This window comes from Podarcis filfolensis, assembly GCF_964270895.1.
Source record: "Podarcis filfolensis genome assembly, chromosome: 2".
NCBI classification, from domain to species: domain Eukaryota; kingdom Metazoa; phylum Chordata; class Lepidosauria; order Squamata; family Lacertidae; genus Podarcis; species Podarcis filfolensis.
The window spans coordinates 35,448,969-35,475,938 of NC_139605.1; the positions used below are offsets into that span (position 1 = coordinate 35,448,969).

A 26,970-nucleotide genomic window follows, 5' to 3' on the forward strand; every position below is an offset into this window, starting at 1 on the left:
TTTGATTTATGTTATTTATTACAAATATATATACATATAGGGCCTCTGACAAAAAATTTTTAAAGGCAACTCAAAAGTTAAAATGAAAATTGCAAATAAGACAAAACAGTGAAATTATTAAAATAGCAGCAGTTAAACATGGTAAGAGAGGTGGTAGAGTGCACACTTTGCATGCAAAAAGTCCCAGGTTCAGTTCCTGGCATCTCCAGGTACGGCTACGAAAGACTCCTGTCTGACATCCTGGCTGGCAGGGAAGAGACAATATGGAGCTAAAAGCATCAATGGTTGGCCTGAATGGGCTTTCTATGCCATGTTATTTAACTCACAGACAATCTGGATGGCTCTAGGTATGTCTCCCTAGGGAGGCTCTTCCACGGTCTGGGGGCCACAGCACAGAAGGTGCTTTCTCTATTCAACTCCCCTGCCCAGGTGGCAAGAGGACATGGAGGAAGGCCTCTGACAAGGGAATGACTTTTCTGGCTGGTTCACAGAGCAGCAGGAAGATAAGGAGGTGATGGATACTCTGGGATATTTTGGTCCCAGGTGGACAAGGGCTTTCCTGCATCACTTAGTTTCACATCATGCTGGGAGTAGCTTCACTTGACTAACGTCTGTATGTCATATGGTCCTTAAATGTATAAGAGCAGGACCTATATAGAAAATTGGCAGATGTAGCTATAATAGAGTTTTTTTTTCTTAGTAATTAACGCTTTGTGAACTAACGAGTATCATGGTTCAGTGGAAATTTCAACGTGGGTTTCCTTGGACTAAGTCCAGCACTCTGACATGGTTTGGTGCAAGTATTAGAACAGGGGAGGAACCCATCATTAGGAGACTTGCTCATTATTCCCCTATAGCATAGCATTCCAGCAAACCTGATCAGTTTTGTACTTAATCATTTTCTACGCAATGATGTAAGTTAATTTAAAAACAGAAACAAAATCCAAAGGATTGCTTAAATGTATTATACCACTTGAGACGTGTTCTTAAATAAGAAAAAGTTTCACCCTGCAGACTCACACTAATTCTTCTCTGGGGTGATCCTGATATTTCTTCAGGTAGAATGACATAATGCAACCCGAGGTACCACAGTAGATGCTGGTTGCCTTAATACTGGTACTTAAACACAGAGGTTGCTGAGCACCAGGTACTGGGGCATTTGATCACAGCTAAGACTCAGTTTTCAAAATATTTTCTCATTGAATTCTATGTTTACAATAACATCAGAGCATGCTTTATGGCGGCTACAGCTATGATCCTTCAGATCAGGCATGGAGAATCTCTGATCCTTGAGGAGCTCCTGGACCACTTCCAAGCAAGCATGGCCAATGGTAAGGAATGGTAGGAGTTGTAATCCAGCAATGCCTGGTGGGCCACAGCTTCTCTGACCTTGCTATAGACCTTGCTAAATGTGGCACTTGTACAATCAGATACTGAAATGGCAGGGAGAGGGGATCTGTTCTAGTATAGGAGACAAATGAAAAATCTGTCCCTCAATCCCTCACTTGCCTGACCTTCTTAGTTAAGAGGAGGAACGCAAATCACTGCAGAGATTCGTGCAATATGATGCCCAGTGCTGGAATATATTTCATTCTGAACTGCTTATACTTCCACAAGAAGTTTACAGGATGCTAATGCACAACCACAAGAAAGCAAATGCATTGAATCCTCTTTCGTACATTAGAACAAATAGTTTCCTTCATCTCACTAATTGAAAAGCACAGCCAATGCAGTCATTTATTAGAGACAAATGTCCGGTGTACAGGAATAGCACCCACAAGCATCTTCGACCGTGCTGAACTATGGCTGAATCCCTAAATATCATACAGAAAACGTCCTTCAGCAAATAAAATAAAATAAAAATCTGCAAGTTGCTGTGAAGAACAAATAACAGGGAGCAGCTGTGTTGCTGAATGCCGCCAAAACTGTCCTCATGTCACATGATGGAGCAGCAGCACTTTGCTGGATAATCTTTGGTATATACTTTATTCTCATTGCCAAAGATGTAGAAGGAATAGACTCTCTCTTTCCATTCATAGTCAACCTTTGTGAGTGGCACCAACTCAACTGTTTGTTTCTGGAAAAAAGAGATATATAATTTACTGAAAAACCTGCTCCAAAGAGCAAACAGGGCCGGCCCTACCATTAAAGTCCCTCAGGTGGCAGATGCTGAGCAGCAGTGGTAGCAGTCCCCTGGCTGCTCCTTCTAAGCACCCCTGAACACCAGACATTCCCCTGTGTTGGAAGCCACAGTTTGTATGCCACGTGGCCTGTTCTCAGCGACCTAAATTAGCTGGCTACTTCAAATGCTGTGGAGGATGCCATCCCATTTCTGGTTTTGTAGTAAGATTCAGCTGCTAGTACAATTGGCTTCTACACATCAAATAGGGAGGATGTTCCATCTTGCCTTTTGCTTCAGGCAGCAAAATGTCTTTGCCAAACCTGAGCTCAACTCTGTTTCTTTAGAAGAACTTTTATGCCCTGCCTTTCTGTCTTTAAAGAAGAGCTCCGACAAGACACCAGTGTGTCGACCCACAAATAGTTCCCCTTTGTTAGCTAAAGGAAAAAAATACTTGATATCTCCTGTGCCAGGTAAGAGATTACTCATCTGGTTCACTTTAGCATCCTGTATCTCAAAATAGCCAAGAGTTGAGCATTCCACACAGACAGCAAAACTCATGGCGAACTATCTGATATTCAGCTCATGGGTTGGATTCAGTTTGGAGGGTCGTCATTTGTGTAACACTGTAATACCCATAGTTCTAGTATGCTGTGGACTAGTTATTGAATGACTCCATTGTTCATCCCCCAGCTTGTGGTGATGAGTTAAAACTCATATGACTTCACATGAAATTACATTCACTGACAAGCTTATTGTGCAACTGTTCATGGCCGTGACAATTTTGACCTTATTGATACATACATCACAAGGAAGGAATTTCAGAAAAGCATTATGTGAAAAACTATTTCCTTTTGTTTTGGAACATCTGCCTATTCCTTTTCTTAAAAAGATTTTTTATTGATACAACAAGAAAAAAGAAAAAAACACAAATTCTAAATTACACACAGGAATAACTATAGACACATAATTTTCTTAGCAAACAATATAACATATATTGGTCTTAACACTAAAGACCCAACCTCCCGGCTATTCCATATTTTGATTTCCTAATACTTATTGCCAATACACACTTTTATCATAATTAAACTTATTCTTAATAGATCTAATTTCGTATATCTACCTTACAACTATTACTGAAGTTCCTCAAATGCTGCAACATTTCCCCCTTTTTGTTTTACAAAGGCAGAGGATAAAAAAAAAAAACATTCCCTATTTGCAGTCACCATACGGTTCACCAGCATACAACTTCCCTTTTAACTTTCCTAAAAAGTAATGGGATCTGGTATAGCCAGCAAAAATACTGTTGAGAGTCTGCCCCTCTAAGTTAAAGTTACATCTCTCCCTCAGAAGTTCAGTAAAGGTGTGTGACCTGGGAGAGGGCATTCTGTGTGGCATCTCCTAGGTTGTGGAATTCCCTCCTCACAGAGGTATATCTGGCACCTTCATTGCATAGCTTCTGATGCATGCTGAAGATTCACCTCTTCACCCTGGCCTTTGACACATGACACATGTGTTTTCAAGACCCACTCTATTCCTGCGACTGTAATTCGTTTTAACCATTTCTTATTCTGATTTTTAAATTGTTGTATCCCCTCCCTGGGACCTGCTGGTGAAGGTTGGGTAAGACATTTAATAAATAATAATGACATAGTAGAAGAAAAAGAATAAGAAGAAGTTATGCCAAGTTACGGACAAGAAACAAACCCTAATCCTTTATTACAGGTATCCATTGATTCCATTTTCCACCTACCTGCCTCAGGACTCTGTGCAAGCCTTCTGAGGTAAACTGCATATTGTGTTGCGCAATGAATGCTCGGGAATAGTCCTCAACTAATGGCTCTGGGAAATCAACGATGGGAAATACCTAGAGAACAAATAAAATACACTGCTATATTCACATTTGTAAAATATTGTTAAACTCCCAAGAAAAACCCAAAAAGTGGTGGCGTTGTTGTTTTGGGACAGAGATGAGGAACCTCGGGTCCAGGGGTCAAAAGTTAGCCCTCAGGGCCTCTCTGTCTGACCCATGGGGCTCTTCCCAGTGCCACACCCCTCACAGACGCTGCTTTGCACCTTCCTTGAATTTTATGATTGGCCCAAGGATGTCCTTGGGCTCTTTAATGCTCCTTGCTTGTCTGCATGGAATACAGTATAGAAGCAGGGCGGATTTAGGGCTGTGCTAGCAGTACACACACACTGGGTGCTGAGCTGAGGGGGCACCGTCTGAAAGCCCGAGTTGCTTGGCTTTGTGAAGGTGGTGTTGGGCTCTGATAGAGTCCTAGAATCTTCCTGTCTCCTTCCCAAAGCATAGTTAGTGCTTTCCCAGCTTTGGGAAGGAGGTAGGAGGGCTCTAGGACCCTGCCAAACCCTCATGCTTCCTTCTCAAAGCCCAGTGACTTGCTTCCCTGCCTTTGGGAAGGCAGTGTGAGGATGGAGGGGGACAAATTTTGGTGTTGTACAGGGCACCATTGTACCCAAATCCACCACTGATAGAAGACAGGGTTTTGCTGCACCAAATACTTCTGTATAAGTGGGAAATTTAACAGGTGCTGCTTCTCCTGCCATTGTGAGCGGAGGAAAACGCACATTGAAAATTCCCTTTCAATATAGCACTCAAATTCCCAGTCAGTTGTTCTTTCTGGCAGTATCCTGTGATTGCCCTCATCAATCTTTTTAGGCCCACTTTTGTTTGGAATAGGAGTACCACATCATCTGCATATAGTAGAAGTGAGATGGCCATGAACACTGCATTTGTTCTTTTAGAATGGCAATGACACCCACATGAGAGGTGCCAGAATCCACCCAAGAGGTGCTGGAACCGAATTCTGGCAAGTTCTGGCTGGGGAAAAAACCCTTGAGTATAGGGCATATAAACACCAAAACCAACCCAAATACTCTTCCTTTGTATGGGATAACAAAAAAAATGTATCGACATAGGAAATTCCCATCAATATTTCCTATTAAAAAAACAAATCCTTCTCACCTTATAGTTTTGATAAACACACATTTAACTGCTTACCTGGAGCTTGTATTTAAGCTCCTATTTAAGGTGTTTCCATAACCTGAATGACCTAACTTTCAAAAAATGTTTAGTATATGCATTATGTTTAGTATGGTAATACGGTAAAGGTAAAGGACAGTTGCGGCACTCATCTCACTTTCTGGCTGAGGGAGCTGGTGTTTATCCACAGACAGTTTTCCGGGTCATGTGGGCAGCATGACTAAACTGCTACTGGCGCACGGAGGACGAGTGCCAGAGCCCACAGAAACGCCATTTACCTTCCCGCCACAGTGGTACCTATTTATCTACTTGCACTGGCACGCTTTCGAACGTCTCAGGGATTCCAACTGCCAAGCTTCCGATCAAGAAGCCCAAGAAGCGCTGTAGTTTAGACCACAGCGCCACCCACATCCCTATGTTTAGTATATGCACTATGGCATATCCATTATGTGGCTATAGATCTGCACTGCAACATTTAGAGAAGAGAAGGTTTTGAAGGAGGGCTGTGTTTTGGTTCACAGATTATTTCAGAAAGTGTGAATTAGGTAAGTTTAAATGTGAACTGAATTGAATTTGTTCCCCATCCCGAGTATATCCACACCCCACAAAAGAAAAACAGCACCCATGTCCCCAGGCTATTTGGTTGAATGTGGCTTACCAAGGAACCTTCATCACTAACGATTTCTTTCCCAGTCACTTCTTGCAAATGGTGAACTGGGAAGCCAGAATTCTTGTCTGCTACATGTTCTAAAACATTGTTCTTCCTGTTGAGAAAACGGAAACGAAGAAGACACATTTGCTTTCTTTTTCAGGCACACATTCGAGGACAAAGTAAGCAGGGCAAAGCGTAACAGTGCTGACCTCACAACATCCAGCTCCTAGACAGCACTAAAAAGATAAATTAATACGGCAAACCTGCATGTCTTCCCAAAGTAAGCCTGATTGATTTCAGTGAAACTTAGTTCTAGGTAATTGTGTATAACTGCAATCTGAATGACCTGATATCACAATTTCCCACATTGCTTTTGGATGACTCGGAAAATGTGTTTTGCTTAGCAAGGAATTTTGGCTCCAGTGATTTATGATGAGGTGAGATGAAAGGGGGGGGGGAGAGACTGGTACGTGTGTGACTTGGTTGCTCAGTCATTTGGAGGTTTTTTTGTTCGCTCTACTAGCATTGCTATGGGAAAAATTCATGGACCACTAGAATAGCCTTGTATTTAACTATTTGTCTGGTCTCTAGACAAGAAATTAGATGCAAGTGAGTAGGGCCAATCAGAAGATGGTAGCATGAGGGCCATTTCCCCTGGGCCTTAAACACAAAGAGAGCCTCAAATTTATACACTAGTTAATCTTTTGGTAGGGCTGCCATACGTCCAGAAATTCCCGGACATCTGAGCGGTGGGGCGGGGGGGGGGGGGAGCTCAACAATTCTGGCAACGCTTTTTTTAGCATTTGATGCACAGTTTGTTTTTATGAGCCTCAGACCATAATGTGGCACACTCAGCTCAGAGCAGCAAATATGAATTCTGATTTGGAAAAAGACACAAAATTGCTAACTGATATAGATTTTGTCATTTTTAGAGTTTAATAAAATCAATTATAAAATTATTATTTCTGTTTTTACATATATATGTTATTACATATATATATATATATATATATATATATATATATATATATATATATATAAAATATATGTTAGAGAGAGAGAGAGGTTCTCACAGCACAAGATTAGACCACTGATAAACATGTCCTCTTAGCTCAGCTGATTATTTGGGGGGGGACCACAATAAAAACTAGTGTTTTTATTATGGTTTGGGGTCCTGAAAGTGACCTGGGCCTCTCTGGAATTCTGACAGGGCCTGCAGGTGAGCGAGCTGAAGTAGGGACAGATCATCCTGACTCTCCAGCCCACTTGGTTTTAACCCTGGCTTAGGATAAAGTGAAGCATCTTGCTCCATGGCCAACAAGGAATTATGGGTCTGGCAGAAGACGGATGGAGCTCCCTGTTCCTCATCTACCAGTCTACTTTCCTTCCCTGCTGGCTGTAGAGGAAGACCAGTGGGGAAACCAAGTGGGCTGGTGGGCAAGCGATGGAGAGACCTGTCCCTTCTATGCAAGCCCACTTGGCAATTTTAAAAAGCCTAGTAAGAGGCTAATAAAAAAATAACAACAAAACAGCCTAGTAACTTTCTTGGATTTCAAGTCCAGCAGTCTGCATGGTGAAAAAAGGAAAGAAGTGTCAATTGATGTTCTCTGTTGATGTACACTGGGCATTCCTAGCATAATGCTTAATATAGCAAAAGGTGCAGAAAGTGGGGATGGGCCACGGTTCTGTGGTAGTGTAGCTGCCTTGCATGCAGAAGGCATCAGGGTCAATCCCTGGCATCTCAAGGAGAGACCGGTGTTTGAAACCCTGGAGAGCCACTGACAGTCAAAGCAGACAATACTGAACTAGATAGAGTAATGGCCAGATTCCATATAAAGCCGCTGTAAAGATTCCTAGTACTCGGTGATGATCTCTGCTAATACCATGCCAAGGGATCACTCGAAAATGTTCAAGGGTTATAGCAAGAGCACAGCTTCATGGAACTCTTCTTCCTTTGGCTTTTCAACTTACCAAGTTATCGTAAGTTCGGTATGAAATAGCAAGACACCGCTCCCATTGCAACGGTAACACTTCAGCCAGCCATTGCCACGGCAATTGAAGCAACTGTGGAAGAGGAAGGTGGGAAAACAGACACACACAAAATGGGAAATAGGAAATGTGCACATACTTAACATTTAGAAGCAATATAATTCTTTACTCTGCATATGGCTAGATTTTTCTAAGTTGAATAGTTTCTAACAATTTCATCGTTACTATGGACCAACGCTAATATTTTCAGTATGGTTTTCTGGTTTCAGTGCCGCTGCTGTAAAATGGGCACGTTGATACAGATGATCACAGGGGAGGTGAATGAGGGAGAGAGTGCTGAGAACACTGCATGTCCCCCCCCCCCAAAAAAAATCACAATTGATCACAAATTCCCCTTTCCGAAATAACAGGGGGGGTGGATGAGCCAACTCAATAATCTCCTGCCATGCAACTTACTATAAGTGGTGTAAAGGTAAAGGTAAAGGGACCCCTGGCCATTAGGTCCAATCGTGGCCGACTCTGGGGTTGCGGCGCTCATCTCGCTTTATTGGCCGAGGGAGCCGGCGTACACCTTCCGAGTCATGTGGCCAGTATGACTAAGCTGCTTCTGGCGAACCAGAGCAGCGCACAGAAATGCCGTTTACCTTCCCGCTGGAGTGGTACCTATTTATCTGCTTGCACTTTGACGTGCTTTCAAACTGCTAGGTTGGCAGGAGCAGGGACCGAGCAACGGGAGCTCACCCCATCGCGGGGATTTGCACCGCCGACCTTCTGATCGGCAAGTCCTAGGCTCTGTGGTTTAACCCACAGCGCCACCCACGTCCCTGATACAAGTGGTGTAACTTACCACTTATTCACTTACCGATTCTTTCCTGAACCTGCGCACCATGAGCAGATATTGCTGTCCTCCTGTGAACCAGTCCCACCACAAGCCGAACACTTTTTCTACATTAAAGGACAAAACAAAATAATCAGGCATGCATGTGTGTTTATCTTTGAAACTCGCTCTTACCATTTGGAGAGTTGAGTGCACATTTGCCACGTTAGGTTGGTTGTGATTTTACCTACGAACAGAATGCAACAAGTGTGCCTGCAACCAAATGTTGCAGTGTATCCTCCAGTGAGTGCTCCTGTTCAGGGTTCCACTCTCTCCAAGCTGGGCATGTTGCATAAGAAGAGCCGACTGTATCAGACCAGTGGTCCATCTAGTTCAGTATCCTGTTCTGAGAGTGGAAAACCAGATGCCTTTGGGATACCCAAAGCAGGACCAGAACATGAGAAAACTCTCATTTCCTGTGGTTTCCAGCAAACACATTATTCATATAATTTAAATAAAAAACAGTTATTTTATGTTTTGAATCGAAAGTAAATATCAATTGCAAAAAACCCCAGAAATTTCAGAAAAGAATTTGGCAATGTTTCCATCATACAGTACCTTGCCAGTTCCTTTACAAGGCTGACACATAGTTTCACCACGTCTTTTGCAGTTTGGACAGTCCTGAAATCAAAGCAAGGAATGAAGTATAACTGGAAATGATTTGGGAAACTTATTCATTCATTCATTTAAGCTGCCCTTCATCATATGATCTCAGTGTGGTTCACAGAATAAAACACAGGATAAAAAACAAGTACATAAGTAAAACAAAACGGCAAAACGAAACATCTGCAATGTAGAAGTGTGGGAAAAGCAGACAGGGAGGAGTAGTCTCCCTCTATAACCATATATATATTCTACTATCTATGAAAAAGTCTATGCTTGAATCAACCCAAAATCTTTTCTCTTCTTATGATAGAAATCCCTAAACTACAGTCAACTTGTTCAATGTTATGATCTCATTTTAGCAAGACATCCTATAGGTGGCTTTATTTAAAGGTGTAATAAAAGGGGGAGAACCCCCAAAGCAGGTTGCAGTAGTCTGTTCTCACTTAAATCTGGCACTTCTGTTTCTTGATATCAACCTTTGGTTTCCACTTTCCACATTAAAAGAAATGACATGGACCAGCAATGCTATAATAAAAGCAGCAGTTAGGAGCAATGAGAGTGGCAGGACATGGTTCAGACTGAATCAAGTGCTCAAAGATTTCCAGTTTCCTCAGCATGGAGAAACCTATTGAAGTGAGGCATGAGGTGTCATTCACATAATGTTATTAAGCACTCACTTACTTTCCATTGAACTTAAATGGTAGATTTGCACTTCAGCACCAACTTAAGATACATTGATTTCAGTTGCCCACTTAGAGGATGTACCTAGACTGTTGGATTTTAGCACGGAGACACCACCTAAATAGTTTTGTTTTTTGTTTTTGCACCCGCTTTAAAAGAAACCACACACCCTGTGTAAAAAAAATATCCATGCTTTGTTCTTCTGGGTGGATACAAATCAGTTTTTCATGGCAACTTGCCCATTTGAAATGAAATACACACACCAGACTATATAAACCAAAGGGGGAAAAATACTCCCTGCCAAATCCCCATACGTTAAAAAAAACCCAACAACTTTCTCCACTAATATATTATCTCGCAGTAAAAACAATGCTCTCTGCCAAGATCATAAACTGCGGGAAGAAGCAATTAATACCAGGCTGGGGGACGCTGTTTGTTTCAGAGTATTTAAAGTAACTGGTTTCAGAAGGGGTGCAACTTGTGCTAAGTTAAGCCAAAAGCACTTTGAATTTCTCAATTCTATTTTATTTTGCTTTTTATGATATATTTTCTACGGTGCTGCTGTAATTTCAGTAAGTTCTGACCCAGTAGTGGGCCCTGACCCATCAGTTCAAGGTGAATAGATCAGGAAACCTGAGTTCAGTTCAACCACTGATTGCATACATAGCTTTAGTCTTGAAGAACCAGCAAGGCAGAAAGCAGAGCCCATGAGGCAGGGTGAGGCAGCCACCTCAGGCGTCACCCCACGAGGGGGACTGCTCCACTGCTCAGCTTCACCGCTGGTTTCCCCAGCCTCTAGGGGCAGAGAGAGACCAGTGGGAAAGCTCTGTGGAACACCTCCCCTCCTGTCTCCTGAAGGGAGGAGCTGATGGGAAGCACCACTGCTTGGGTGGGAGTCAGGATCTGAAAAGGATGCCCCCTGCCCAGCAGGGGAGACTCTACACGCAGTCAGGGAAAAGGCCTTACAGAATTTGCACCCTCACATCACAGAGGCGGCAGCAGGATATTTCACCTCCAGCGCTGAAACACCTCAGGTCTCCCCTGATGAAAAATGTCAACAAGGCCGTAATACCATGCATTCTTCTCCATCTTGTTCTATTTCCTGCCTGCCTTATAGGGAGACTCACAGAAATAAGCCCTATTGAACACGGTGGGTCTTACTTCAGAGGAAACATGCACAGGTTTGCATTGTAAACCCCACTGAACTCCTGTGTAGAGCAGCCAATGGCTTGTTGTTTACTTACCTCTACTGAGTACGAATGGGGCACTGGAATATGCATTTCACAGTCCGTAAACAAAGGAGGTTCATCCACTGTTATATCCCATGGGAGAGGTGGCATTCCAACAGCAAAGGAGTCTACAAATCCACCTGGAAGAACAGAAGCCACCATAAAATTAGTAAGAATGATGTACCCCACCTTCAATGGCAAAATGACAGGTTGACAAATGACCTGCCATTACTAATGTTTGTCTCGAAGTGGGTATTCTGGGATTTTTCAACCAGAACAGCAGCTTTCCCTGAATCATCGGTGCTGGTTAAATGTTTTTCAGCAGAACAATACAACAGAACAAGTAAATATTATGGTTTTCTCCCTTGAGAGGCCCTAGAGCAGGAGAAACCAACATGGTGCCCTCCAGTTGTTGATGAACTATAACGCCAATCATCCTTGACCACTGTCAAAGCTTGCTGGGGCCAATGGATGTCATAGCTGAACAACACCTTTAAACCCATTTTTTATGTATACTAGCGTCTCCCAACCTTGTACCCTCCAGATCTTGTTGGACTCCAGTTCCTATCAACCCCAGCTAGCACAGCCAATGGTAAGGGATGATGAGAGTTGGAATCCAAAACATCTGGAGGGCAACAAAAAGGGGAAGGCTGATCTATACAGATACCAGAATGGTATACAGAGGCATAAAACAAAACAAGACAGTACGATAAAACAAATACAGTATAAACATATTATGGCAACAGCAATAGCAGAGCAGACTAATAACCACCAGTGCAAAACTTTAAAACGCATAGATTTTAATCTGGCATCTGAAGGATTGCAATATTGACACCAGTGGTACTCCTATGGGGAGTGTGGTGCTACCACAAAAAGGCACTCTCTCTCATTGCCATATAACAAATTTCCACTGAGGAACTTCCTTCTCTGAAGAAATTAAGGCAGATGAATGTAGCAAAGGGACTGAGTTGCCTTCAGGTATTTTGAGTCAACAGCTCTAAATAATAGAGCTGTATGAAAGGTAACCCAAAACTCCCTATTCTCTGGTCCCAGTACGATTATTATTTTTAAATGCTCTTTTTATTATGCATTTGATGTTTAGTGTTGACTGCTTTCACACTTGATTGGTTTTATCAGCTATTTTTATCAGCTTAAAAAAAAAATTTTTTTTACAATTGTTGCTGTTTTTATCATATCCTTATTATCGTCGTTGTAACAACACACTGCCTATGTGTAGAAAAGCAGGATTTAAATTAAAATTATAACCAAATAATTAAATATTTTGAGAAGTATGGGAGGCCTTTGGACTGCACAGTTGGGTACCGTTTCCTTCTCTGTCTTTAGAGAGCAGAGAATGGCTGAATCGGAAGTCCCGTTCTGTGGAAAACCTATGAAGAGTTCAAGAATCACCATGGGAACTAAGGAGCCTGTACTTTTCAGTCTCCTCTGAACGGCGTGAGATAGTACAATGTTAATTATTCTTCTGCTGCATTAAATAATTTGCTCCCCTCCAAAGAGGAATATGAGCAGTCTTTGTTTTCCTGAAAGGAAGGATGTCTAAATCTTTCACACCCTGAGCTCAAAGTAAGCTGATTTCATTCTAACTAGTGGTATATGAGGAAATATGACTCCTGTCAGCAGCCTCACAACTGTCCTGCCCACAACCTCACAACTTCTGCTGGAAATAGAAAGAAAAGAGCAACCTGCTTTCTAAATTGGAAGATGTGTAGTAATTATGTTAGCTTTACTTAATTGCAGATTTCCCTCTAGGAGCTCAGGACACAAAATATAAAACGACCTTCAAATTAGGACAAAAGAAAGAACAATGGGCCCAGTTCACCTACATTGCTGAGGGAAGTTTGAGCACAGGTCTGTCCAGAAACTTCCATATGCTAATCACGATGCCCCTCTTTATTTGGTAGCTGGAAAGGTACACAGTAACAAGCTATCAGAGAAGGAAGCTTAATTTGGAAGCTGGAAAAGTATGAGGTGCCAATCTCTCTGAGAGAAGAAAACTCTATCTGGCCCTGTTTGGTAGCTGGAAAAATATGAGGTGGCAATCGCTCTGAGAGGAGAAAGCTTGGACTGGCTATCTTCTCTTTCATGTGCGACTCACCATCATAAAGCTCACTGGCCACGTGGGTGTCTCTCATTTCAGTGAAAGTTTCCAGACGATACTGAGGATAGGAGGAGAAAAGAAAACCTATCAAAATTATAACATAAGGGTATGTGGAAGTGGACTTGAAATGGTTCTTTTTAAGAAACGAAACCTGCAAATGAGAAATGTCGCATGGAGAGCTGGCTTCTCAATTGATCTTAGCCAGAGCTCAACAGGGTGCAGCTCTGTTCTTCATATATTTAAAGATTTAGCCCTAGAGTATGTGAAGAGATTATAGACCAACTTCTGAGTTTGTACAAATACTTTCCTTCACCGTTAAATAACTACAACCACCCCTCGCACATCTGGAATTAAGAGCAGCGGTGTAAATTATTGAGCTTTGCCTTGTCAACCCACAGCTCATCCTTTAACCACAACCATTTTGTATGAGAAGTAATTTGGAAAAGAAAAGAAAGTGTTTATAGAAGCAGAAAGGGTCCTATAAAAATACTCGATCAGATTCCCAGAAAACAATTGTATGGAGACCATCAAGGTCCTGGGCTTTCTCCAGTCCAGCACACTTCAGCTTCAAACGCCCAACTCTTCTCTTTGGATTCAAACAGCAACAAGCGTTTCTCTTCATGAACTGAAGGGTGTCACCTTCTCAAGGCAGCATGGAGAGATTTCCAACCATGCATGAACATTAATGTTCTTTTGTTAAATTCTCTCACCACCCATTCAGTTATCTGGTTGAAAGCCTACACACACAGCAGTTCACGCAGCCAAACTCGTGACAATTTTATATTTTGGCAAAAGGGGGAAAGGTCTATAGATGGGGCTTACCCTGTACTTAAATTGCACAAGTGCTCACAGCCAGAATCTATTTTCAGCCCTGAGCCTAAGCCCCAGACTTTGTGAAATAACACCTCTAAGCATGCACAGAACGAAAGAGGTCTATGTATTGTCCACCTAGTCCTAACCCAAGCTGTCTACTTTCAGCTAGGAATGGATTAAGCTATCTATTTCTGGTCCCTATTGCTTTTGCATGTTTTTATTCATAATCCTTTCTATTCCACTTCTGCATTATTATTATTTTTGGAGTGGGGAATTTAAAAAGAATTTCCCCCAAAATATGGATTTTTCCTCAGTATATATAGATATATTTAAATGCATACTACATTTAAAAATATTTATTTCCTCAAAAAAAACCCTATGCATTTAAATAATATATTTTGATACATTTAGGCTGCAATCTTATACATGGTGACTTGCAAGTAAGTCTTGCAGAAGTCAGTGGGAGTTAATTCTGTATGCATGCATATGGTATGAACTGTGCTACAACATTTGAAGAATAGATAAGGGAAATTCCATTCCACACAAAAGGTGCGATCAGATCATTTTCTATAGGGATTTGCAAATATTGAATTCTACCTGCTACTTGATCTTTTTTTTTTTTTTTTTTTTACTGGAGATGCCAGGGATTAATCTTGGGACCTTTTGCTGCTAAGCTGCTGTCCCTCTCCAGTCCCTCCCTAGAGATGGAAAGAAATGTGATCTTCTTCGGTTCTCATTTTAACACAACCTACCTAAACTGCACTCCCAGAAACAAAAATGGAACTATTCTTTGAAATTCTCCAAATTTTGCAATGCAGTTCTCCAACACAAAAATGTGTATAAAAAATGCATACGCAACAAGAAAGTATGCATTTTTAAATGTATACATAGGTGGAATAACACACATTAAAAAAGCATTGTTTTATGCAAAATGGCTTACAGAAATAGGTATAATTAGGTGAAATGCTGGAGAATTTCCACAAGGAAATTCTTTTTAAAATAAATAAATAAACTGCAAACTAATATGGGACTGTGGCAAACTGAATTTAAGTTTGGAAAAATGAGAGGCGGACAGAAATAAAAACTGGCAGAATTCATCCATGCCAAGTCCCACCGCAAGTTGACATGCCAAACTTGGGTCCCTACACCAGAAAGCAAACCATTAACATACTGTGCAACTGTAGGTTGCACCCACAGAATTAAGAAGGGATTTCAAGACACGTGCTTTGGCTCTCCTGAGTTGCCACTCTGACACCTTTCTAGATTTAGATACTACTTACATCTTCGTTCTCAGAATTAGGTATAATTTCAACATAACAACTAAGTCAAAAGTGTGGCTCTATTTTTTTATTTTTAATAACCACATCTTTCGGAAATAACTCTCGCACCACCACTGACTCTTATATGCGTACTCTGGCATTTTCACAATGAGGAGTAAAGGTTTTTAAGAATGCATAAGAAGAGACCTGCCAGATTAAGCTGATGCCCCACCTAGTCCGGCATCTTGTTCTCATCATGGTCAGCCAGATACCTATGGGAAGTCCCAAAAACAGGACCTGAGTGCAACAGCTGTCTTCTCCCCACTTGTTCCCAGAAGCTGAAATTCAGAGACAAACTGCCTCCAACAGGTAGCTAGAACACAGCCATTGCATAGACTTCTCATGCCAGCAAATCCCTCTTTAAGAATTAACTATTGGTTCCCAACTGAAAAGATACCTGCTTTTTCCCAAGAACATTTCCTATACCTGACAGTCATGGGGCACACCGAAAACACAGGGAAATGCAAAGTGGTGTGATGTTGGGGAACCTGAACGTTCAGTTATCTTGACCTGAGTGGCTCCTAGGGAAAAACCTGAGAGTAGCTGAGCTAAACCTCTGGCTTGAAGCTCACAAAGCCTGATTTTCAGGAACGGTCACTTCGCTTTATACTACTATGGTACATACTCTGTATATGTTGAGAGGAGTGAGATTCTGGACTTTCATTTGCTTTGCAGGGGCAGTGCTATAGCAACGCTTACTGGCTGCGTACTGTAGGAAGGCTTCTTTAACATCTTGCTCAGAAGCAAAGAGGACACTGGGAAAGGAAATCAAGACATGTTTCAGTTTGTAGTACTTGCTAGATAACTTTAAACTTGGAATTTATAGCCTTAAAAATGCCTGAACATTAATAAAATTGGAACAACTTCAAGGGCTGCTTTGGACACTTAGGATGTGTATTTTGGGGCCCACATTATTTCTGCGATTGTAAGCTGTTTTAAACTGTTTATAATATTGTGTTTTAATGTTGTGAACCCACCTTCAGACCATAGGGTGAAGGGCAGGTAAAAATAATAGCAACATGAAGGTGGTAACACACAGTCAACCCTTTTAATAGTGATTGCTGTGAGGCCATTGGTCTATCTAGCTCAGTATTGTCCCTCTTGGGCTTGCCGATCAGAAGGTCGGCGGTTTGAATCCCTGTGACGGGGTGAGCTCCCCTTGCTCTATCCCAGCTCCTGCTAACTTAGCAGTTCAAAAGCACACCAGTGCAAGTAGATAAATAGGTACCGCTGCAGTGGTAAGGTAAATGGCATTTCCGTGTGCTCTGGCTTCCATCACAATATTCCGTTGTGCCAGAAGCAGTTTATTCATGCTGGCCACATGACCCTGAAAGCTGTCTGAAGACAAACGCCAGCTCCCTCAGCCTGAAAGCAAGATGAGCGCAGCAATCCCAGTCGCCTTTGACTGGACCTCACCATCCAGGGGTCCTTTACCTTTATACCAGAGGTGCCTTTCAAGTGTTGTTAAACTACAACTCCCATCAGCACCAATCAGTATGGGCTAATGGTCAGAGTTGTAGTCAGACAAAATCTAGAAGCACCACATTGGCTATCTCTGGTCTACACTGGTTGGCTGAAGCTCTCCACGTCTTTTCCAGTGAAGATTCCACCCAATAGTTTTAACAATCTCGTAACTTTATCTTCTTGGCACAAACAAAAACAACACCCAGAAACAATGATTAAAGAAATGTCTTACTTTCCCTCTCTTAGATATGGAGGGAGTCCCTCATATTCTTCACAGGACATGTGAGCAGGTATATCAGAAATGGACCGGTTCTCTGCAATGGAAAAAAGAAGATATATTTGTAGTGTCTGTCCTTTCCAATTAATTTGTTTCCTAGGTGCAACTCAAGGTGCTGGTTATTACCTTAAAAGTCTGAAGCAGCTTGGGCCAAACTACTTGAAAGACTGCATTTTTTTTCATGATAATTTCCCTGTCCAGTAAGATCAGTGCCCGCTCCCCAGCCCGGCATGCACCATTGCTTTCCAAGGCACAGTTGGAGGGATTGCTTTTTCCGCGGTGGCTTCCAATAAAGCAACTTCAGGAGTAGGGTGGTGTTAAGGAGATAATGATTCAAGATGGACCACAGAACACTGGAGCAGACAGTGCCCTAAGAGGGTGTCATCATCCCCTTTGTCTTCTGTCAGCAATTGTAAACAATCTTTTTAAAACTAGCTTTTGGTTGTTTTGCTCCTAAATATATTGATTGTGAGTGCAGACCTGGTGATTTGTCAGTTCTTATTTTGTTTATTAGGCCTAGAACTTCCTCTCTCATCACCATTATCAGCCTCAGTTCCTCAGACTCCTCTCCTGCAAAAGTTAGTACAGGCACTGGGATTCGCCCTATATCTTCCATCGTGAAGACAGGTGGAAATACTTAATTCAGCTTCTCCGCAATCTCCTGATTCTCCTTTGGCATCCCTTTGATTCCCTTGTCATCCAAGGGTCTAACCATCTTCCTAGATGGTCTTTTGCTAATATATTTAAATAATTACTTTTTTGTCAGCCTTAGTATTTTTTAGCAATATAGTCCTCAAATTCTTTTTCGGTATCTCTTACTGTCTGCTTGCACTTTTCTTTTCTTTTGTCAAAGTTTGTGTTCCTTTTTGTTCTCTCCTTTTGGACAAGACTTCCATTTTTTGAAGGAAGCCTCTAATAGCTTGGACTCATGTAAATGTCAACTCACCAGCATCTGCAACAGTTTCCTTTTCATCCTCAGGGCTGTTGTCCATCATCTCACAAGGAGGGGCAGAGGCTCCTTCCCAGAGAGATGAATTACCAGATGCACCTAAAACACAGAAAGATGATACAGAACAGGGTAATTCACAGAAGGTTCCTCCAGATGGGTTTCTTTTTGCAAGTGTATGCATCAACAAATTATTATTATTATTATTATTAGTAGTAGTAGTAGTAGTAGTAGTAGTAGTATTAACTTATTTATTTATACCCTGGCTTTTTCTCTGACTGGACTCGAGGCACCTTAGAAATAAAAATAAGAACTGCTAAAAACATAGGAAAAACCCATCATTAAAACAATTAAACATATATATTTATATATATATATGTACTGTAATCATTTGTATTGGTGTGGGTCTGTGTGTATGTATATGTGTGTGTATACACAAATGATTACAGTAAAAACAGCACAGCACCAGCCCTTTCATTAAAAGCAGTCAGTTCCCAAAAGCCCATTAGCACAAAGGCATCTTCAGCAAGGAGGGAGCCAGTCTAGCTTCTCTAGGGAAGGAGTTCCAAAGTCTGGGTTTGTGATGGTTTGGTACGGGGCATCTGCTCCTCCTCCCATTAAATAATTGTTCTTCAGTATTTCCACATCGTGGAGTGTGCACTAGCATCCTTTGGTTCCTTTCAAATTGTTACTGCCATCCTTCCTCTTATTTTCAACAATAGAGGTGTGCTATGATGCCATGCCACCCTGCTCTTTTGCACAGTCCTCCATCAGTGGCAGATGTGCTGCTGCTCTTCTCCTTTGCCTGCAGCAAGAAATCCAGTTTTTGATGCCTCCCTCGCTGCCCCGGCAGCTGGACAAAGATGCTGGAGGGTACGGAGGAGGGAGAGATGGAGGGAAAGATCTACCTGTTCCCCACTCCTCAGTTGTTTCTGTACCCCCACTGATGCACACACTCACACACACACCTACCTCCCCTTACTGCAAAACAAAACCCTAACAGGCTCAGCCAGCCACAAAGCTTCTTCTTTACGCTCCTGACGCAAGCCAAGCAGCAAAAGAGAGTGGGCTATTTGCACTATGGCGCCGTGCCAGCACCACACTATTGCTCTTGCATTTTTAATGCTCAGGCTCTGATGGCTGCGCTTAAGCTGTGTTCAGTTCCACACACACACAAAAAGAATCAACAGGAAGTATGTGGGAATGGCTGCATCATGAAGAAGCAACTTCAGTTTGGCACATTGCCATGAAATAATTCTGGTGTTAAAAGTTTTGGGATCTTTGCTGGAAGCTACTGACCACGCGTGGATTGCTATTCATACCATGAGACTGCCCTGAAAATTTTGAAGGCAAAAATCAGCTTGAATACAGGAGTGTGTGTGACCACCCCAATAGCATCATGAGCACAAATCATCCTGAATGCACCTGTAAAATATCATCTGTAGGGCCCAGCATTTCAAGAACTCATCTCCCTTCTTAAGTGCATGTGATAAACACAGTGCAAAGATAATTACTACTGGCTTTGTAAGTCCAGTGTTTTCCAACAGGTGATGTGTTGGACTTGGATCTCGAAAACGGACTGTCAAATCAACCAGCTACAAGAAAATCCCTTTTTATCTGAAAATTCTCAGTTTGTAAAATGGAGAAAAATAATCGCCTAATTCGTGAGGATGAAAAGGTTCAGGGGAAAAACCCTCTATTAGAATTATTTTAAATGGACAGTGCTATTGAAATGGAACAATGAAAAAATAGAGCCTGCCTAATCAATTACTAAACTTTGTTCAACACCATACACTTTCTTAAATCATTCAGTCTTGGGAACGCCTGCAATCCCTTTGAACACCAAACACAGGTAACAACAGTGCTATTTTTCTAGAAAAAGAGGTGCTGGAATTCACCATGAACACCTCCCTCATTCTCTTAGAATGGCAATGGCACCCACATGAGAGGTGCCAGAACTGAGTTCCTGTGAGCTCCCCCTGAAAAAGCCCTGGGTAACAGTATACTGGATTGATCCTGACTGTGAATACAGTTATTAAATTCCTGTGCTGAACAATCAAGAGATTGATCGGAAGATAGATATGGATTAGATAGTCGATAGAAAATACTGGAGCAGAATGGGAGAGGTTAAAATGAAGTCAGAGGCAGTTTTTTCAATTGATGCATAAGTCCGAACACCACTCATTTTTGGAAAATAATATACAGATATTGGTGTGGTGTGAAGATTTTCTATTTTAATCAAATGGAACATACTGTCAGCTCCCTGAATCAAAGTCATCTACTTGAAATGAGCATGATTCCATTTTAGTCAGACAGCTTATGCCGAACCCTAATTTGTTTGGCTGCAATCGTATACACACTTATTTGGCATCAAGCCCCACTGAACTGAATGAGACTTATTCCTGAGTAGACATACAGTAAAGGATTGTGTTGTTAGTAAATAAAATCTCTCCCTCCCCTCTCTCTCTCACATAGTTTACATACAAAAACTCCAGGTTTGACTTACTTTTTCAAGGCCTCTGTAGGGGGGGAACTTATTTGTGAAGCTCAAAACATACAGAAGAAAAGGAAACATGCTAGAGAATGTTATTCTTACTTACATAAGCTTCTGGATGTGTTATGGAGTTGATGATTCTTTCCTTTATTTCAGCGCCTGTCTAGTTCACACCAGTTAGTACGTCCCTTTTTTTGTTTTGCACAAGCTGCTGTTGCTAGAAGGAGTGCTGGGTAAATATCCCCAGCTCTCTCGGTTTTGTTTTCGTTTCCTTACTTTGATTTCAAATGGAAGGTCCAGTCTTAATCAGCTCTGAGTCTCCCACCCTATTTGTGTGGAACCGTTTACCAGCGGCCCTCCAGAACAACTCTGAAGTCTAGCTCCAGCACGCTAGATACCACGGCTGAATTTTGCTCTAAACAATTCCTAAAGAAAAGAAGATGTTTGGATTTAAGCTCCTCTGTCTCACATACCAGGCATGCCTTTTCTGTTCCAGCTGCCTCTCAAATGCTCTGTTCTGCGCATGGAAGATTCCTCAAATAAAACTCTTGTTTCCAAAGAAGCCTAAGGCATTAGCCCAGAGAGTGTGAGTAGGCCGATCGCTGCTATGGCCAAAGTATTTTTCACAGCGTCAGAGGATGAGTAAATATTTGAGCAGCAACTCCTTTTAACAGCTTTGTAAGGTGCAACGCTTGAGGAGGAATGTGTCAGTGGAACTTTCTGAAGGAGAACCGATTAAGTATGTGGCATTTCACAACACACGTGGTTAGAGCATTAGAGGAAGTGCTTGAGAAAATATAGGTGGAGCTTTCTGTTCATCATCCACAGCAAACAGGGGGCATTTCTGCAATAGCACATGCATCCAAGTATTTTGTTCTGAGAGCAGACAGACAAAATGGTGAGAATCTCATTTTGAAGGTATGAATGTATTTCAACTCTCGGAGGGAATGTGCTTAAATTTTCAGATTTTCGCAGGAAAAGTCTGTCCCAATTCACATATGACTAGAAACTATGGTTTTCTGCTACAAGAACGTGTCATAGTGAACCTCCCCCCTCCCTGTGCATTAGGGAGCAAGATTGAAAATGTCTACTTTCGTTTTGAATATACAGTCATACCTCATGTTACGTTTGATTCAGGTTACATTCTTTCAGGTTACGTCCCGTGGCGACCTGGAAGTACTGGAAAGGGTTACTTCCGGGTTTTGCCGCTTGTGCATGCGCAGACACGTAAAATGACGTCATGCGCATGCGCAGAAGCAGCAAACCGCAACCCGCGCATGCGCAGATGCACCGCTGTGGGTTGCGCTCTTTTCATGTTGTGAATGGGCCTCCGGAACGGATCCCTTTCGCAACCAGAGGTACCACTATACTGCTGTTTCTCGTTGGCAGCATGCACACTATACATTTAAAGCAGATTTAAATCGCACGAACACACCCCAAAAATATTGGGAACTGTAGTATGTTAAGAGTGCTAAGAGTTTTAGCTCCATGAGGGGGGAAACTACATTTTCTAGGATCCTTGAGGTCATGTATTTAAATGTATGGTCTATATGCAGGCATTATATCCAAACTCAGAAAAGTGTAGCATATTCTAGCTGTAGTTAGTCCAATAAACAAACTGAGTTGCGCTAACATGCTCAGCGCAATACTACCATGGATTCAATGTTTTTGTATTCTTAGAAAATAATATTTGGCAGCAACAGTAATTAAAAAATAGCCAAATCTAATTAAGCAATTTTGGAGCTTTTGTGTTTGTTGGGATGCCATTTCTATCACTGATGTTTTGTCATGGTCTGTGAATGAGGAAAACAAAATCTAGGAGAGGGGGGGAATGCTGGAAGGAGGAAGTTGTTCTGAAAAGTGCCAACTAACATTATAGAACAATCATGTTAAAAATATAAAACGTAGCTACTGAGATATAAATGAAATTAATAATAGTATTAAAAAAAAAATTATTATTTATATATTTGGGCTATAGCTCTGTGGTAGATTTTGCATGAAGGTTCTTCAGCCCCAGACATATCCAGTGAAGGAAAGGAATTTCCCCTGTCTGAAATCCTGGGGAAATTAAACAAGCACCAGTAGCCATTCATGGCCACTTGTGCCCCAAGTCAAACAAAGTTCAGTGATTTTCCTATACAATGTATACGTGTATGTCGGCTGCACTGCCCCAGCCTCTTCTCTCATCTGTTTTGCACAACAAGAAACCGGGAGACTGTAAATACCCTGCCCACCTTGTAGATTTTGCTTGGAAACTGTTTTCAGATCTTATCTCAGCCTAGGGCTGGCTAACTCTAGGTTTGCCTTACCTTGTGCAATCTTAGGGGAGAGGACACCGTCACTTCCATAACTTGCACAATTTCCGTCTCTGTTTGAAAGAAGGCAAACAAAAGAACGTCGCTTAACTTCTTTTCAAAGAGTCGGATCTTTCTGACTCAACGTGACAGTCAGCTGTTCCCCAAGGCTATAAGGTAGGGCAGTTAAGCATGCCAGACTGACAGGGCACCTTTGGGATATTCCTGTCCTGTGACTGATGGCGCTGTACGCCTTGAATGTACAGATAAGGAGGCATGGATTTTTCCATAGTGAAGAAACACAATTGCTTATTGTACCACAAATCATTACCAACTTCCTGAGCCTGTGCAGATGGTCAACCTGGGTAGAGAGCTGGGGGGGGGGCTGGGAGGGAGACAGAGTTTCATCTGTAGCCCTATCCCCACACCCAGCCCAACCTTCTCACAGAGATCACAACTTCTACCCAGAAGCCTGTGCACCTGCACCCTAAAGAGTAGTCTCTGAAGGTGTGATCTGGATCCTGCAGGAGCCAATATGGTTTCAGGTACAGTCAAACCTTAGTTCCCGAATGCCTCTATTATCGTATGTTTTGGCTCCCAGACGCCGAAAACCCAGAAGTAAGTGTTCCGGTTTTCGAACGTTTTTTGGAAGCCGAACGTCCGGCGCAGCTGCCACTTGAGTGCAAGAAGCTCTTGCAGCCAATTGGAAGCCGTGCCTTGGCTGTCAAATAATTTGGAAGCCTAACGGGCTTCTGGAATGGATTGTGTTCAACAACTGAGGTTTGACTGTACAGTGGTACCCCGGGTTACAGGCGCTTCAGGTTACAGACTCCGCTAACCCAGAAGTAGTACCTAAGGTTAAGAACTTTGCTTCAGGATGAGAATAGAAATTGTGCGGCGGCAGCACGGCGGCAGCAAGAGGCCCCATTAGCTAAAGTGGTGCTTCAGGTTAAGAACAGTTTCAGGTTAAGAACAGACCTCCAGAACGAATTAAGTTCTTAACCTGAGGTACCACTGTATATGAATACACAGACCGTTTCCCACGCAGATGTTACCATCAAGGGCAGAGGCTAGGGGTTAGGGCTACCAGGCAGAACTACAATTCCCAGAGCAGTTTAACAGCTGACCCCACTTTTCAGGGAACTCAGGGAATCGTAGCACGGTGAGGGGAATAGGGGGGTCTCCTTACAACACTCGACTCCCAACAACCTGTAGCAAACTACAGTTCCCAGGATTCTTTGAGGGGAGCCATGGCTGCTTAAAGTACTGTGATACTGTTTTCAATATATAGTGCCATTGGGGCCTAAGAGAGAAGGCTAGGCTAGAATCCTTCTGTCTGATATCTAGTTCTCTACATGCAGGTGGTGTGTTTTTTTTCTATGGAGGGTCATTCAGCCACAACATTCCCCCACCTGCCGTCTAAGTATGGCAGCATATTGCCCAATTCACCTGCTGCTTATCTGAACCACTGCTGAATATTTGAGTTAACTAAAAAAATTTGCTTAATAAAAAGAGAAACCGAAAGCCATATTCTTAGCTTGAATACTATCATATATACCACCAGTGATCACAAATTCCCCCAAATGTGGTTCTTATGTAGCCAAAATCACACCATCTACACATATGAGGGAGAGGTATCAGCTGGCTGAACGTACAAAAAAATCTTCAGCGAGGAAACACCCTCCCAGTCCAGTAAGGACTGAGCATGCTCAGTGGCCACAGAACGCTGACTTGGGGAAGGGGGTAGGAAGGGACAGGGAAAAAGGGAAGGGGTGTCTGGAGTGTTTGGATTCCGGAACAGGAGGACTCCAGACTGTAGCATTTTGTTTCAGTTCCCACGGATTTGCTCTGTCCTATGTAACAGATGATGAAGAAACAAAACAAATTGACAGAAAATAGAACAGAACAGGCTGTTATACCAGGAAGCAAAAGCATTTCCAGCATATGGGTAAAAAAAGAAAAAGAAAAATCTGGCATAGGGTTACACTTGCAACTCTATTAAGAAATACACTGTGAATTGTATTTTATCAGTGCCAACTAATGTACTGGAAATGATGCGTCCTCTTTACCTCCTCATCTGTTGCCGTTACTGTCGGATTTGTCTTCAACATTTATTTTGTTAAAAAATGTATCACATATGGCTTTATTTAGTAGAACAAAATTGTTTTTGTTAAATAACAACTCACCCCATAAGCAGGTCTTTCTCCATCGCTACTGAAAGGCAGCTGTTGTTGTTTTGCTGGGTAGCGGGGAGAGAGAAAGTTCCTGCTTCCCAGAAGGCCTCTCTTTCTGCAGAAGTTGGTATGTTTGTCGGAAGTTTACAAGGACACATGTGCACAACCCGTCAAATTGCAGCTCGCTGCTCAGTTGCTACATAATGCTGAAGAAGAAGCGGCGGGAGGGGGGGCTGGGTTGTACTTTCTTTAAGCAGGATGTTTATTGTGTAATGGCAGTTCCTCTTTTTCGCTGGCATAGAAAACCTTGGAAGATTCAGGATCAAGTTAACTGGCCTTGCAGTTAATTCCATGTTGTTGCTGGCTCTGAAAAAAACCAATTGTACACATAGAAATCCAGTGACATCATTACTGACCAAATACTTTTAGGAGGAACATACATACTGAATCTTGAGGGCAAAAGGGGCTATTTTAGTTTCGCAATGCATATTTATTTCTTAAAATCCTAGTTGTTTTAAATGTTAAATGTCAGCCAAGCATCAGTCATGCTTCATGAAGTATTTTATTCAAAGCTGTGCTAGAATATGGGTTGGGTTGTCATTTCACATGTACTTCTGAAAGTACACCCTTTGAGTTGGATCCTGAGGCGCTTCCTCCAGCCATGGGAGATGGCTGCCAGTCCAGAAGTAAGTGTTGTGGTCCCAAACACACAAGTGTTGAATTCCAGAGCAGCAAAATAGGATCAGAGGGTCCAGATGCAGGTGAGTAGCTAAAACAGTAAAAGGGACGCCCCTCTGGATCCACCCCACTGAAAGCAAAATGCACGGACAGGTGGTGTCCACATTCCTGTGTACATTCCAGTGCACACAGATTAATTTTGTGACTGTTCAAAACCTCGGAGACACAAGAGCTGTTGTCACACAAGAGCTGTTGTCAGGCCCTAGTTAGCCAGGTTTTGAGGCTGGCGGTAACGGGCTGGCAGTCCACATGAGCCAGAACCTATAGTGAACAAATATCAGAGGACCAGAAGCAAGTGCTTGGCACAGACAGGGGTCAAGGTTCACAGAAGCAAGCAGGGATTTGGGCAGTGTTTCCACACCAGGAACTGGTCAGACTGAGCAACAAGTTAGGTGTAGCTTTACTGGGCCTAGAAGACAGGGAATGATTCTGGGAGTCAGCTGACCCAGGCAGAGTGATGCTGTGACCTTGGTGGTACCATCAAAGCAAAGAGTTTAATGGTTCAAAATCTAATGGTTCAGAATCCAAGGGAAGCTTTATGGTTGACCAACTAAATGCATTTCATAAAGCTGCAGTGTTACAAATTAACTATTCAAAATCAACAATCCTGTTCTCTAATAGAGACACAGCAGGAAAAACCAACAACAAAGAGTTTAGTTTGCCAGACTTGCAAACAGGGATATCTCTGGGCACATAAAAGACTTGAGTTACAAGCCCATGACACACAACTGCCTAAAAATTGCGTCTGCTGATTTATGTGTTTGGATGCAGATTTAGGCTGACTTAGGTGGGAGGAACAAAATCCGGGCTCTCACTATCAGGGATTTCTCTGAACAATGGCTTTCCTAGACCCATCCACTGTATGTGGATTGGGTCCTCTGCAAATAAAGAAGGAAGATACTGTAGCTAGGTTCTCATGGCACTGTGATTTGTGGTGTGCCCAGCTGCCATGCAGGCAAAAAATAAAATAAAATGTGAGGGTGGGGAAGAGTGGGAGATCCAAGACCCCCTGCAAAAGCCGTGCAGCGCCTTGACCCCTTCCCCAGGGTGCACTCCTTGCTTGCAATGGAAACAGAGCTTTTGTGTTTCAGATAGGAAGTCGCTGGGTCTATCTGCCAGGAGCTATGGGCTGCTCAGTGCCCTATAACCCTCTGCCTATGTGCATATTTATGCTT

General features: G+C 42.4%; 1 protein-coding gene across 4 annotated transcripts; it reads right to left on the reverse strand.

The window, feature by feature from the left end:
• Window positions 1–25,410, reverse strand: LOC310757024 (protein SSUH2 homolog). 4 transcript variants are annotated; one of them, XM_083602113.1, is made up of 14 exons: window positions 25,070–25,236; window positions 22,899–22,957; window positions 20,696–21,015; window positions 18,096–18,197; window positions 17,105–17,186; window positions 16,034–16,163; window positions 13,274–13,334; window positions 11,173–11,297; window positions 9,200–9,262; window positions 8,627–8,709; window positions 7,747–7,839; window positions 5,782–5,887; window positions 3,873–3,986; window positions 1–2,077 (listed from the first exon to the last, which is right to left on the reverse strand). In XM_083602113.1, exons 4-14 carry the CDS (start codon window positions 18,142–18,144, stop codon window positions 1,937–1,939), a joined length of 1,047 nt encoding a protein of 348 aa, XP_083458239.1. In that variant the 5' UTR covers window positions 18,145–18,197; window positions 20,696–21,015; window positions 22,899–22,957; window positions 25,070–25,236; the 3' UTR covers window positions 1–1,936. The 4 variants fall into 4 exon arrangements, with proteins under 4 accessions (XP_083458239.1, XP_083458237.1, XP_083458238.1 ...); XM_083602111.1 differs by lacking the exon at window positions 20,696–21,015 and adding an exon at window positions 21,063–21,465; XM_083602112.1 differs by having other exon boundaries at window positions 20,696–21,465.
• Between the last annotated feature and the right edge of the window lie 1,560 nt (window positions 25,411–26,970).

Coding starts and splice junctions, on each gene's coding strand:
- LOC310757024 (XM_083602110.1), bottom strand. CDS start 25,215: ATGTGTCCTTGTAAACTTCCGACAAACATACCAACTTCTGCAGAAAGA. Junction 16,164..17,104: donor CCATATCTAAGAGAGGGAAA/GTAAGACATTTC, acceptor TTCCTTTCCCAG/TGTCCTCTTTGCTTCTGAGC. Junction 2,078..3,872: donor TGCACAGAGTCCTGAGGCAG/GTAGGTGGAAAA, acceptor TCTTTTTTCCAG/AAACAAACAGTTGAGTTGGT.